A 15,068-nucleotide genomic window follows, 5' to 3' on the forward strand; every position below is an offset into this window, starting at 1 on the left:
GCTACAGTAATGCAAAATATTATTATTATATTGTGTCCCTATTATTGTGTAAACATCACCTTCTTTTTTGTATCTATTTTACTCATCGCCCCAGCACTTGTTGTTCTTCTCTTTTAGTCCTGAGCCTAGTCCTCTCCAGAAAGCAGAGTTAATTTATCATGAGACAATTAAACGTCTGGGTAGTATTGAATTATGTTTTATTAACTTCCCATTCAAATGCTGTGGAACCTTTCCTGTTACATTATGTCTGGGCTTCATAATCAAACTGTAACTGACAGAAAATTATTTGTAATCTCACCCACTGGTTAATATGGAGCTATGTTGATGATGGTGCTGTTTCATGATTTAATTAATACTGTATGAATTATGAACTAGACAATAAATCTGTGAAGGAAAAACTAATTATCCCTTTACAACTTGTCCCTGACCTGCAAAGGAAAAGCCTCTTATTTCAAACAGTGAAAAACAAACTGCATTGCCAGACTTTGTTTGCAGTGTTGTAGTAACCAAGTGGGTGCCAGGATCTGAGTGAGACAAGGTGGCTCAGGTAATACCTTTTACCGGGCCAATTTCTGTCATCTCTTTTGAAGGATTTTAGGGCAGCAGAAGGCTATATTTGGACCATTATTCCACTGGACAACAGAGCTGGTCCTGAGGCAAAACTGGGACAGTGCTATGCCATTAAGGCCCAAATGATGATACAAAATGTCAGATGGCCAAAAGCCATTTTAGTCACAACAGTTGTAATACCAGTCCACATGACTGTAATACCTCAGGAAGCCCTGAGAACACCACTGCACACAATCACAGCAGTATCCCACACAGGTAGTTTGAGAATGGGTGGAACTTAAATTCTAAATTTAATTGAATGGTATTAAAGTCATCAGAATAAATGCACATGGCAATTAAATGCCACTCTAGCCAGACCTCTCTAGGTGACTGAAACTTGCACCTAAGGGCTGGTCTATACACAGTTGTTTTACTGATTTAACTGTATTGGTTCAAAAACACATAGTTAAAATAATTCTAACTCCCTAGTGTGGATGCAGTTATACCAGTATAATGGTGCTTACAGTGGTATAACTTTTTTCATATATTTACCTAAATAAACTATACCAATATAAGCACCTTTCTACTCATGTAACTGTGTCAGTAGTAAAGGTTGCAGTGATTTAATTAATGACAGGTTTCAGAGTAGTAGCCGTGTTAGTCTGTATTCGCAAAAAGAAAAGGAATACTTGTGACACCTTAGAGACTAACAAATTTATTTGAGCATAAGCTTTCGTGAGCTACAGCTCACTTCATTGGATGCATTCGGTGGAAAATACAGTGGGGAGATTTATATACACACACAGAGAACATGAAACAATGGGTATTACCATACACACTGTAACGAGAGTGATCAGATAAGGTGAGCTATTACCAGCAGGAGCGGGGGGAGAGGAGGAAAACCTTTTATGGTGATAATCAAGGTGGGCCATTTCCAGCAGTTAACAAGAACGTCTGAGGAACAGTGTAGGGTGGGGTGGGGGGGGAGAAATAACATGGGGAAGTAGTTTTACTTTGTGTAATGACCCATCCACTCCCAGTATCTATTCAAGCCTAAGTTAATTGTATCCAGTTTGCAAATTAATTCCAATTCAGCAGTCTCTCATTGGAGTCTGTTTTTGAAGTTTTTTTGTTGAAGGATAGCTACTCTCAGGTCTGTAATCAAGTGACCGGAGAGATTGAAGTGTTCTCCGACTGGCTTTTGAATGTTATAATTCTTGACGTCTGATTTGTGTCCATTTATTCTTTTACGTAGAGACTGTCCAGTTTGACCAATGTACATGGCAGAGGGGCATTGCTGGCACATGATGGCATATATCACATTGGTAGATGTGCAGGTGAACGAGCCTCTGATAGTGTGGCTGATGTGATTAGGCCCTATGATGGTGTCCCCTGAATAGATATGTGGACAGCCCAGCAGAAGAATTTGTCCTATCTCAGGGCCTCTCCTTTTGCCCCTCCACCCCCACGAATATGATACAGTTCTGTGGTGACCTAGAATCCTATTTTCGACGTCTCCGACTCAAGGAATATTTCCAACACACCTCTGACCAACATATTAACCTACAGAGACCTTCCTACCAACACTACAAAAAGAAGGATTCTGGGTGGAGTCCTCCTGAAGGTCGAAACAGCAGACTGGACTTCTACATAGAGTGCTTCCGCCTACGTGCATGGGCTGAAATTGTGGAAAAGCAGCATCACTTGCCCCATAACCTCAGCCGTGCAGAACACAATGCCATCCACAGCCTCAGAAACAACTCTGACATCATAATCAAAAAGGCTGACAAAGGAGGTGCTGTTGTCATCATGAATAGGTCGGATATGAACAAGAGGCTAGCTCTCCAACAGCACTTTCTACAAGCCATTACCCTCTGATCCCACTGAGGGTTACCAAAAGAAACTACAGCATTTGCTCAAGAAACTCCCTGAAAAAGCACAAGAACAAATCTGCACAGACACACCCCTGAAACCCCGACTTGCTACCCAAGATCCATAAACCTGGAAATCCTGGACGTCCCATCATCTCAGACATTGGCACCCTGACAGCAGGATTGTTTGGCTATGTAGACTCCCTCCTCAGGCCCTACGTTACCAGCACTACCAGCTATCTTTGAAACACCACTGACTTCCTGAGGAAACTACAATCCATCGGTGATCTTCCTGAAAACACCATCCTAGCCACTATGGATGTAGAAGCCCTCTACACCAACATTCCACACAAAGATGGACTACAAGCTGTCACGAACATTATCCCCGATAATATCACGGCTAACCTAGTGGCTGAACTTTGTGACTTTGTCCTCACCCATAACTATTTCACATTTGGGGACAATATATACCTTCAAATCAGCAGCACTGCGATGGGTACCCACATGGCCCCCAGTATGCCAACATTTTTATGGCTGACTTAGAACAACACTTCCTCAGCTCTCGTTCCCAAATGCCCCTACTCTACTTGCACTACATTGATGACATCTTCATCATCTGGACCCATGGAAAATAAGCCCTTGAGGAATTCCACCAGGATTTCAACAATTTCCATCCCACCATCAACCTTAGTCTGGACCAGTCCATACAAGAGATCCATTTCCTGGACACTATGGTGCTAATAAGCGATGGTCACATAAACACCACCCTATATCAGAAACCTACTGACCACTATTCCTACCTATATGCCTCTAGCTTTCATCCAGATCACACCACATGATCCATTGTCTACAGCCAAGCTCTACGATATAACCGCATTTGCTCCAACCTCTCAGACAGAGACAAACACCTACAAGATCTCTATCATGCATTATTACAACTACAATACCCACCTGCTGAAGTGAAGAAACAGATTGACAGAGCCAGAGGAGTACCCAGAAGTCACCTACTACAGGACAGGCCCAACAAAGAAAATAACAGAACGCCACTAGCCATCACCTTCAGGCCCAACTAAAACCTCTCCAACACATCATCAGGGATCTACAACCTATCCTGAAGGACGACCCATCACTCTCACAGATCTTGGGAGACAGGCCAGTCCTTGCTTACAGACAGACCCCCAATCTGAAGCAAATACTCACCAGCAACTACACACCACACAACAGAACCACTAACCCAGGAACCTATCCTTGCAACAAAGCCCATTGCCAACTCTGTCCACATATCTATTCAGGGGACACCATCGTAGGGCCTAATCACATCAGCCACACTATCAGAGGCTCGTTCACCTGCGCATCTACCAATGTGATATATGCCATCATGTGCCAGCAATGCCCCTCTGCCATGTACATTGGTCAAACTGGGTGGTCTCTATGTAAAAGAATAAATGGACACAAATCAGACGTCAAGAATTATAACATTCAAAAACCAGTCGGAGAACACTTCAATCTCTCGGGTCACTCGATTACAGACCTGAGAGTAGCTATCCTTCAACAAAAAAACTTCAAAAACAGACTCCAAAGAGAGACTACTGAATTGGAATTAATTTGCAAACTGGATACAATTAACTTAGGCTTGAATAGATACTGGGAGTGGATGGGTCATTACACAAAGTAAAACTACTTCCCCATGTTATTTCTCCCCCCCACCCCACCCCACACGGTTCCTCAGACGTTCTTGTTAACTGCTGGAAATGGCCCACCTTGATTATCACCATAAAAGGTTTTCCTCCTCTCCCCCCGCTCCTGCTGGTAATAGCTCATCTTGAGTAATCACTCTCCTTACAGTGTGTATGATAAAACCCATTGTTTCATGTTCTCTGTGTGTGTATATAAATCTCCCCACTGTATTTTCCACTGAATGCATCCAATGAAGTGAGCTGTAGCTCACGAAAGCTTATGCTCAAATAAATTTGTTAGTCTCTAAGGTGCCACAAGTACTCCTTTTCTTTTTAGTGATTTAATTATAGTAGTTTCTAAACTGCTGTAGCTGAAGTGGTACAAAAACTGCGTGTAGACAAGTCCTAAGAAAAATTAGGATCCCTAAAATATAATGTTGTACAGAAGGGTGAAATGATTCACTCCTATTAGTTATTAAGGGGTCAGATTAGCGGAAGGACTAGTTTTCCGATTGCTGGAACCCTGCAGGGGGAGCCCCCGCATGCTGGAATGCTGCTTCCCCTCCCCCAGCCCTGCTTCCTCCCTGTGGGGGCCTGCATCTCTGCTGACCCCGTATGCACTGCACCCCACCTTTTTTGACAAAAGGCTCTTGCCAACTGATCAAGTCAGCAAGATCAAACAGGACAAATGTCTCCTTTTGGAAAGTAAGTCGGGATGGCTGGGACAGGGCTTAAAGAAGGGACTGTCCCGGCCAAAATGGGACATATGGTCACCCTAGCTTTTGTGGATTGCATGCTTAGTGCCCGTCTTTCCCCATTCATTGTGAATTGTGGTGTTCCTGTGATTTTCTAGGCACCAAAGTTAGGTGCCATGATGCTCAGCATTGCAATGCCTTAAGTCCCTTTGTGGATCCCCAGCTGGTGTCTAGAAAACAATCCTATTCAGTAATGGAGGTTTGGGCCTCTCTGCTGCCCCCATTCTGCACACCGTCTGAATAATCAAAAGGATAGAATGAGTGAATTGCCACTCACTGACGAATCAGGAAGGAGAGGCCAAGCAACCAATCCAGAGAGTAGCCAGCCAGCAGGAGGTATCCTGGTGAGTCCCAGCTGCCTTCTCTGAAGGCTGTGGCTCTCAGAGCTCTTCAGGGAAGATGGGGGCTATGCTCTGAGAAAACAATACAACCTGTTGAAAGTTATCCTCATAGTCTGACCTGAACAAGATTAGAGTCACCGTGTGTAACATTCCCACTGAAAGCCCTGAAAAGCAGAGTACAGGTGCTATTCAGTTGTGTAATACAAACATGGCAGAAGAGATGAATAGCTAAAGAGCCCAGGATAGTGACAGGAAAGTGTATAACACATTGCAAGGAGTCACAGGACAGTTATGTTAATACACTCTTGCGCCTGCTGCCCATTTCTGAATGGCCAGTGGGTTGTGCTAACCATAGCTATTTAAATTGACTCTGAAGCATGCAATCTTACAGCCCTGTGGTCTGTAATCTGTCCTCCAGGCTCCTTTTCTACAAACCTATTGGCTATAATGCTGTCTAAAATGGTCCTAAGAGGAGAACTCATACATGCTGGAACCTCTCCTCAAAAGCAGATCTTCTGGCAGATCGCTCTGGGATCCCTGATCCTAGCTTTTCTTGTCCCTCTCCTCCTCCATCACGTTGACCATACACTGTGACAACGTTGTGTATCCTAATACACCAGTTAACTTGGTGATGGCTTGCTGAGTGTCTCAGAACAGCATTGTTTCTGTGCTCTGGCTGTGTAGGAGCAGGAAATGGGATTAAGGAGCCAAGTTCCGAGCAGGTGCCTTCTGGTGCTGGAAGCAGACGGATGTAATATATGCATCACTGGAGCACTTTATAAAAGTGTAATATAAACCAATTTTTTTCTCCGTGTGTCTGAAAGGCTTACTCTTCACCATTGTTAGGCATTCACTCAGAGAAAAACTACTTCCTATCTCTCAAACCATGCGGGGACATCAGAGTTGCTGAGGACAAAAGAGCTGTGACAGGCACTTGGAAACCTTGTACAGACACCTGGCTGGCAGCACACCCAGCATGTTCAGTGTAGAACAATGTCCTGCTTCTAAAGGCTACAGTGTTCACCCATGGCGCAATTTCTACAACTGAGTGAAAGCCTGCTGCAGAGTTCCAGTTCTTCCTGATCACAGTGAACTGAAAATCTTACACAGGTAAAGACTACAGCCACGGATATGCTTGATGACTACTACGGCAAGGGTGCTCAACCTTCTTCTTTCGGAGGCCCCCCCAACATGCTATAAAAACTCCAGGCCCATCTGTGCTACAATAAGTGTTTTTCTTCATATAAAAGCCAGGGCTGGCGTTAAGGGGTAGCAATCAGGCAGTTGCCCAGGGCTCCATGCCACAGGGCACGCCATGAAGCTAAGTTTCTCCTGCTTCTGCTTCAGCCCTGAGTGGCGGCAGGGCTTAGGCTTTCTGCCCTAGGCCCCAGGGAGTCTAGCACTGGTCCTGCTTGGCAGACCCCCTGAAACCTGCTCACAGACCCAAAGGGAGCCCTGGACCCCTGGTTTAGAACCACTGTTCTACGGTATTTTGGAAGGCCTAGTGGCTGGAAGTGCCGTGGCAGAAGTGACCACTACAAACAGACAGACAGAGTGTGGGTCCATAGTGCCAGGTCCTCCCTTGCTCATCATATAGGGGTACAATGGCTTCAGGAGTGAGCCTGTACCTCTCATCAGCTGCATGGAGGTGTAATTGATGCAATGTTCCACAGGGCCGATATATTTTAGTGCAGTTCCATACTCCTCCTCTCCCTCACCACCTCAAAAGAGTTGGGCCTGGAAACAGTGCAACGTGTAGGCTGTGCAGCAGCCCCTCATTAGTTGAGACCCCCCTTCAAACCAAAACCACATCCCTGCTTCCCCTCCATGCTCCCAGAGCCTGTCCCAGACCCTCCTCTTGCTCAGCTAACACAATTAGCTGCCTGTCTCCCTCCCAGCCCCTCTGCATGTTTCACTCCAGCCCAGGCTGTCCTGTGTGCTTGGTGATCCTTTAATCAGTGTGTAATAGAGGCTGGGGGTATTTGTATTTGTGTGAGCCGGTGGATGGATGTGAGGTGGCCAGGTGAACTTGTTATGGTTCGGGCAGGCACTAGAGTAACAACCCGTAGCTGCATGCATGGGACACTGCTGAAAATGCCCAGTTGACACTTATGCCCTTTATCACAGCCCATTCCCAACCCTTTGTGGTCAATTATACCATTTTTTGAAAGGGCAATGAGTGCCCCCAGGCCTCCCCTTAAGATCCTTTTAGCTGCTGATGCTTAGGACAATGCTGCCCTTAAAAATTGCTACTTATTCAAAGAGTAAATACATGCAGTACTGACTGTTGGAACTGCTTCAACATACCAAGTATTTATAGCCTTTGATAAACTGAAAACAGCATACTTCAGGTACAAGATAAAACCAGGCAGAGTTTTATCCTGCAATATAGCTGCATGCATAATTCCCACTCCAGTCAATGGGAGTTCCACCGCCAGGAGGTCTGGGTAAAATGAATCCTCCGTGAAGATGATAAGAAGGGGTTAAGCTGTTTCTCTTTGTGGATCTAGCTGATTGTGCGCTCTTTAGGTCCTAATCATGCAGTCAGAACCAAGTGAGTGGACTCCCTGCACCCAGGTGGCTCTCCACTGACTTCAGTGGGGCTCTGTGCAGTGCACATCTGCCTGCATGCAGGGGGATGATGTGCTTATTCTCTATGTTTGAAGGGAGGTTTTTTTTGTTTGTTTTTTTAATATTCTTTGTGCTAAGTGCTGCCAGTCTGACTGCCCTGGAGAGCATTCTGTTAATACACAGAATAGGTATTGTATCGGTAGCAGCAAATTTAGGGATGGGTTACCTGTACAAGTGAGTGGATTTTTTTGTACGTCAGTACTTGCCTTCTCATCTCAGACCGCTAACAGACATGCCAGCTAGTACCAAACACTTCTGTTTTTTAGATGTCTGATGTTTAATAAGGATGTGTTAAATGCATACACAGACTCTTCTATAGATTTACTGCTGTACTTCCTCTTCCTCCTCCAGCCTTTGACTAGCCACTGTATACCTTTGGCAATTACAGTACAAGATATTTATTATAATAAATAATGACAATATTAATGGACTGTCCTGAAATTGCAGACATTTTAAAATGAACTGAACATACTGGTATTGTGTATATTAAACATTTGTTAATAAAAGCTTCTCCCATCAGGATGTATAATGGTATCCTGGATTTGAATGACCATCTGTCAGCCAGGAAGGGTAGATAAATTACAACATTCTTTAATCCAGTGGGTCATAAGAAAGCACATTCTCCTTAATCCTTTGCTCTAAAAGCTTGGTTTGCTGTCAACTGCAAGACTGTGAGCAAAACATTAACACAAAATAGTCTAAATATTCTCTTAGTTTATAATAAGACACAAGGTCAGCAAGTATTGTACATTAGTTGATTATACACAAACATTATCATAGTGAGATCTAACCTTAGGATTTCACAGGAATCTAGAAATAAATGTTAACTGAACCTGGATATATTTTTACCAGTCAAAGGTTCAGCTCAATACGAGGAGAATTTAATATCCATAAATGGTGCCTCTATCTACATTCTCATGGTTTTCTGAAAGTTATTTGGAGGAAGGAAGGCCATGTTGTTGCAAGCCCCTTCAGTCATGAGAATGTGCAGTTCTGTAAATTCAGAACAGAAACAAGGATGGTCTTTCCCAACTAACAGTTCTTTCCAAACTCTCTCTTGTCAATCCACTTACCAGTGAGACACAGTTCTGTACAGTATTTCTTACAGAAAAGATACTCCGAAAAATAAGAATCAGATGCATGGTTTTTCATACCTCCAAAACCTGGTCTCATGCTGAAATCATGGTCATCTATTCTCAGAAGTTGTTCTGACTTTATCAGCGGTGATTTGGTGAGGTCAGGGCTTCGTTTTAGTATTGGACTATGTGAAAAAGATATACAACATTATTAGAATTAACCATGTTTAAGAGACATGCAATTATTGGACTCTAATCCTTCAAATAGTGACCAGTCTTGTTCATCTACCAATTAAACTATATCCCTGTATTCATATATGATGTTTGATAGCATGTCATTTGAAAAGAACTCTTGTATGTTACATGCTGAGACAGGGTATTCTGAATGGTTCTCATTCTAATACTTGTTGAATGGCAAAATACTCATTCCAAACTCTTGTTTTTGTATAAAGATTATCTATATTTGTAATATATTTTAGCAAAATTTTTAACAAAAATTCAAAATTTACACTAGATGCCATTAGAAGTGAATAAAAGAATAAATAGGAGAAAGGGGGCAGCGTTTCTGATGCAGATTTATGATAGGACACGATGATAGGAATTAGGGAAACAATATCTCAAATAAAAGCCTACTGGCTGCAGCCCAGGAACAAAATGGAGATGGACTGGGAACCCAGCCAGGAGGCAAGTTGACTTGCAGCTTGGAATAAAATGATTAACTCCTGCCCCAGATTTCTAGAGAGAACAGGGAGAGCTAGAGATAGGAATGTATGAGGTCATACCAGACGTGTATACAGTTGCACCATATCTTGTTGTGGATACTTTGCTTTGGGTGTGTGCTAAGTTTACCTCTGAAAACAGAGTAAAGTGTTTCAATCTAAAGACAGATTTCAAGTGCAGCATTCCTTTTATTTCTCTGGTGTAGTTATTCTTATGTGGGAGTAAAAGCTGGCTATAGAGCAGGTGGTGATAACTGAGGAGGGCTGTCTTTTATGGGTGAGGCTGTTGAGGGCCCCAAGAAAAAGAAGGATTCAGGAAGGTTTTCTGTTTCTGATTAAAAAATAAATTACTGGATGTCAACAGCTTGCATTCAGACACCCCTTTTCATGATTAATTAAAAAGATAAGTCAGTAATAGACCAACCAAAACAAAAACCCCCAAATCCTTGACTGTGGCATGCCTTGTGAATATAAAAGAAGTATCTTGGAGAAAGAAAAACATCTCTAGTGAATGTGGGGGCTTGCATTATCATGTTAAATTCTCCTAGATCATAAACATGAAGTCCAGAAGGAACATTAATATAATTTACTCTGCCCTCCTGTGTAACACAGGCCATAGAATTTCACTAGTGATTTCTTCATGAAGTCTATAACTTCTGGTTGAGCTAGAACATACCTTTTAGAAAGATAACCAGTCCTGATTTAAGGGTTTTATGTGATGGAGAATCCACCACATCCCTAGGTTGTTCCGATGGTTCCTTACCCTCACAGATAAAAATTTGTGCCTTATTTCTAGTCTGAATTCGTTTAGTTTTAACTTCTTGTTATACCCTTTTCTGCTAGATTAAAGAGATCTTACCATGTAAGTACTTATAGACCTATACATCAAGTTACTTCTCAACCTTCTTTATTAAGCTAAATAGATTGAGCTTCTTTAGCTTCTCACTGTAAGGCAGGCTTTCCAGACCTCAGATCATTCTTATAGCTCTTTTCTGAACCCTTTCCAGTTTGTCAACATCCTTTTCAAATTGTTCACACCAGAACAGAACATAAAATTCCAGTAATGGTTTCTCTAATGACATATACACTGGTAATACCACCATCTTACTTCTACTCAATATTCCTCTGCTTATACATGGAAGGATTGCATGGACTTGTTCTCTTAGCCCCAAACTCATCTTCAGTTGGTTATTCACCATGACCCCAAGTCCTTTTCTGTCTTACTGTCCCCCAGCCTGTATAATCTACATTCTTTGTTCATAGATGTATAGACTTGTATTTAACTATATTAAACACATGTTCAAGTGCATCCAGTTTACCATACAATCCAGAACATTCTGTAGAACTGACCTGTCATTTATAGAACTGGCTCAACAACAATTTTTTTGTTGGTTGACAATTGAAAAAAAAATTGTTTCAGGTTGAATGAAAATATTTTGACCCCAGAACACCACATTTCTGTTTTAAGCATTTTTACAATGAAATTAAAGGACATTTAGAAACAAAGTTGCTTGGACTAGAAAAAAACCAATGTTTTGATTTTTTTGGAATTTTTTGAAGTTTTTTTCCCCAACCAAAGCAATTCGACAAAAATCAGCACAAATTTGCAAAATGTTTTGGTGCTGCCAAATCTGCATTTTTCCCTGAAAAAAAGTTTGTCAAAAAATGTCACTAAGCTCTATTCATCTACCACTACACCAATTTGAGTCATCTACAGACTTTTCGAGCTATGATTTTATGTTTTGTTTTAGATCAGTGATAAGAGAGATTAAATAGCATAGGTCTGAGAACAGATTCCAGCAGGACTGGGAACACACCCATAGGATATCAATTCCCCATTTACAATTAACTTTTGAGATCTATCAATTAACCAGTTTTTAATCTATTTAATATGGACTACATTGATTCTTTAATTGTGCTGTTTTTTAAATCAGAAAGTCACACGGAACTAAGTAAAAATGCCTTCTATGAGTCTATTATGTCAATACAGTTACCTTTGTCAAGCAAAGTTGTAATTTCATCAATAAATGATTTGAAGTTGATCTGATATATATTATATGTTATTTCATTTCTGTTTAATCAGGATGTCTTAACTGCGAAAGCCTTCTTTTATGATTGTTGAATTGTAGGCTGTGGACATCTGGAGAAGTTCTCTTAACTATCAATTTTCACTCACACTTTTTTGTTTAAATGTTTCCTCCCATCAGTTTTGCTTATAATTGTTTCAGCCTTGGGAAATTGTGCCTTTTAGGGTGTCAAGTGGCTTTACATATTACTTGTCAGCACTATGTTGCACATAGCAAATGTAGTTAAGTTGTGATCACTTATCTAGGCAACCACTAAATCGTCAAGCACAGGATCCACAACTATTTTAGAAAGCTAATGATGGATGTGCTTTGTACTTTGAACTAGCCCATCTCCTGCTGGGATCTCATGTTTCCTAGTCCTCCTACATATTTGTTTTATACACCTTTTCCCTCATTTTATGCATAGATTGTAAGCGCTTTGGGGCAGGGACTGTTTGATTGTGTGTATACAGTTCTTAGCACAGAAGGACCTTGATCCCTAACGATAATCCCCAGGACATGACAATAATAATCTCAAACTGTGTAGGTTTGCGCCTGGATGACAGACTTCCAAGAAACATTCAGCCCTGGAACAACTCTACAGTAGAATGCAATGTTTGAAGATATTCCTGTGTTTTTCATAAGGAAGATGTTGCAAAAACTGACATCATAACTAGTAACTGGCCTGATTTGTATGGTTAGGTATCTGAATGGAAGCCACTAAACTCATTTGCATACATGATCTAATCCAGACTTCAAAGGTGATCTGCAGACTTGAAAGCTAGAGCACGGCCTCACATCCTAACCCCTTCACATTTTTTACAATGCATCATTGTCTGCCTGGGGAGGGAAAGACTAGGTCAGAACTCAGGTTGAGTAGGAACTCATGGGAGCTAATTCCCAATGCCATATCCAACCGGAACATATTCTTATAGCTGTCTTTTGACACAGAAGGGATGAAAAGTATGATTTCATTTGAAGAAAAAAATGATTAAGAGTTTGAGGCTCAGAGGCTCAGATCCTCAGCTGGCACAGTTCATTGACTCCAATGCAGCTATGTCAGCTTATTCTAGTTGAGGATCTGGTACCTGAAAAAACAAAGGGCCAAGAAGCTGTTTGGACTTGCCCTGCAGTGCTGCTGACTAAAGCTGGTCAAAATGGTTGAGAAAGGTTTTCCCATCAAAAATGCTATTTAGCCAAAAATGAGGCATCCAAAATCAGATGCCACTTTGGAAGATTTTGGCCAATAAGTGTGGAGCTGGTCAAAAATATATAAATCAATTTCCATGAACATGTTCAAATAAAAACTATTTTATTTATTTGACATGTTAGGGGTTTTTTTAGAATTTTTTCGCTAAAAAGGTGAAATGAAGATTGTTGCTTTAACTGTTCAAAATTTGAAAATTTTCATTGTAGTTTTTGAAAACCGAAAATATTTTGGGGGTTGGTTTATTTTTTGTTCCTTTTCCCTTCTTAAAAAACATTTTCCCCTTTGGGGTGAGCGGAAAATAAAGTAGGGAGAGAAATGAGGATAACCCCCCTCCCCATCAAACCCAACTTTTGGTTTTTGAAACAGAAACAAAAACATTTTCTAGCTGAAACATCAAAACCAAAGCAAAGAATGTTTTCAATTTTTTTCATCAAAATATCAACCCTTCAAACAAAGTAATAGTTTGTGAGAATTTTAGGTTCATTCAAAAAGAATTTCCATCGAAAAAATGTTGACAAACATTTTGACTAATCCAATGCGATTTGCTGCTTTCTTCTTCCCTTTTGGAGCACTGGAAGAGGAAAATGGTCCCCAAAATCTTCAGCAGACACTCCTCAGGATAAGCAAGTAGAAACCCTCTTGTTCTGATTTGGTAGAGGAACAGCCTCCTCTAGCTATGCTGCAATGAACTGATCCAGAGTAAGCCACTGAGACTCAGTTTTCCCTCATTTTCTGATGTACTGGCCTCCACTGAGCAGCCTTCAGTTTTGTGGATATCTAAATCTGGCTCTGCTTAATACCCATGCTAAGGAGATTGCCTTAACGATCAGCAGGACAGAACTGAAGAGAGGGAAATGAGTGACATTTCCTGATGGCAAGTGTGTCAACTGCTGCATTTGAGGCTAGGGCTGACATTGCACAGTACTTCTGTTACAGAAACTGCTGCTGGGGTTATAGGTTAGGCTGATGTGGAAGATTATAAGTGACACACAGACACTGTATTTTCCAGCAACATATATTCTGGGCACATATATTGCAGCACCAGAGAGCACAGTTGTAGACCCCAGAGGAGAATGCTAGTGGAGGTGTGTGTGTGTGTGTGTGTGTGTGTGTAGGGGTGTTTTGGGGGTGGGGGAGACTAGATTTCAAAAGATGCCTTGACAGCCAATTTGTTTCCCGAACTCACTGTCCCCCCTCTGGGATTCATGTGGTTCTGTTCAAGGTACAGCTTCTCCCCAGTTCTCTTGACAGTGCTGCCTTTTCCTGATTAGCTAGGGCTACACTGCAGCCATTATAAAAAGCTAGTGCCACCTACTGAATCTGTACATGTCACTGATCTCAGTTATATATTTCTAATGGTCCTGATCCAAGAGAGAAGCTTTCCATAAGGGACAGAAAAGTCAGCATGAGAACGGGTGTGCTGGCATCTGTGCTGCTACAGACGCCCTTGGGGCTAGAGGAGTGGGATTCCTAGCTATCATGGGACTAGACATAAGGTACGGTTGGACATCTTTTATAGTCATAGACTTTAAGGCCAGACTTAATGATTATCCATCTCCTGCATAACACAGGCCATAGATTTTACTGACTAATTTCTGCATAAAGCCCAAAAACAGGTGCTCCGGTTCAACTACATATTTTAGAAATACATCACTATTGATTTAAATATGTTCTGTGGGAAAGAATCCACTGCAGGCCTAGATAAATTGTTCCAATGGTTCGCTACCCTCACTGTTCCAAATTAAATACTAAGCAGATTTTAATTTGTCTATCTTCAGCTTCCTGCCACAGGGACTTTTTTATGCCTTTGTGTGCTGGACTAAAGATCCCTCTACTATCAGAAGTCATCTTCTGTAGATACTATCCTATTACTAAAAGGGATGGGAACCCCCAGCTGCTTGGGTGAGTAGAGGGTGTGGAATTTCCCCAGCATCTCAGTTAAGAGAAAGATGGACAGATATGCTTGTAACACACTGATGGTGTTTGTTATGCATCTTTCTGTACCGGGGCTACAGAGGATGTGAGCCTATAACATTCTCCCACTACAGAAGCTGGCTCTTTAGCTTGAACTGTAGAGATTAATGTTTTCGGCTCTGGAGGTCCCTAGTTCAATCCCTAGTGTGCTCGTCAAGATGGCACATAAGCAGCCACATGTCCAGGATTGAACAGGAGAC

General features: G+C 41.7%; 1 protein-coding gene across 2 annotated transcripts in view; it reads right to left on the reverse strand.

The window, feature by feature from the left end:
* The window catches only part of GABRR1 (gamma-aminobutyric acid type A receptor subunit rho1), an 82,806-nt gene that overhangs the window by 35,025 nt on the left and 32,713 nt on the right, over nt 1–15,068 (reverse strand). For both annotated transcript variants that reach the window (XM_038394438.2, XM_043510643.1), the window contains exon 3: nt 8,978–9,084. In XM_038394438.2, the coding sequence (XP_038250366.1) occupies nt 8,978–9,084 (107 nt within the window). The remainder of the gene's footprint in view (nt 1–8,977; nt 9,085–15,068) is intronic.

The sequence above is a fragment of the Dermochelys coriacea genome, chromosome 3 (genome assembly GCF_009764565.3).
Source record: "Dermochelys coriacea isolate rDerCor1 chromosome 3, rDerCor1.pri.v4, whole genome shotgun sequence".
NCBI lineage: Eukaryota > Metazoa > Chordata > Testudines > Dermochelyidae > Dermochelys > Dermochelys coriacea.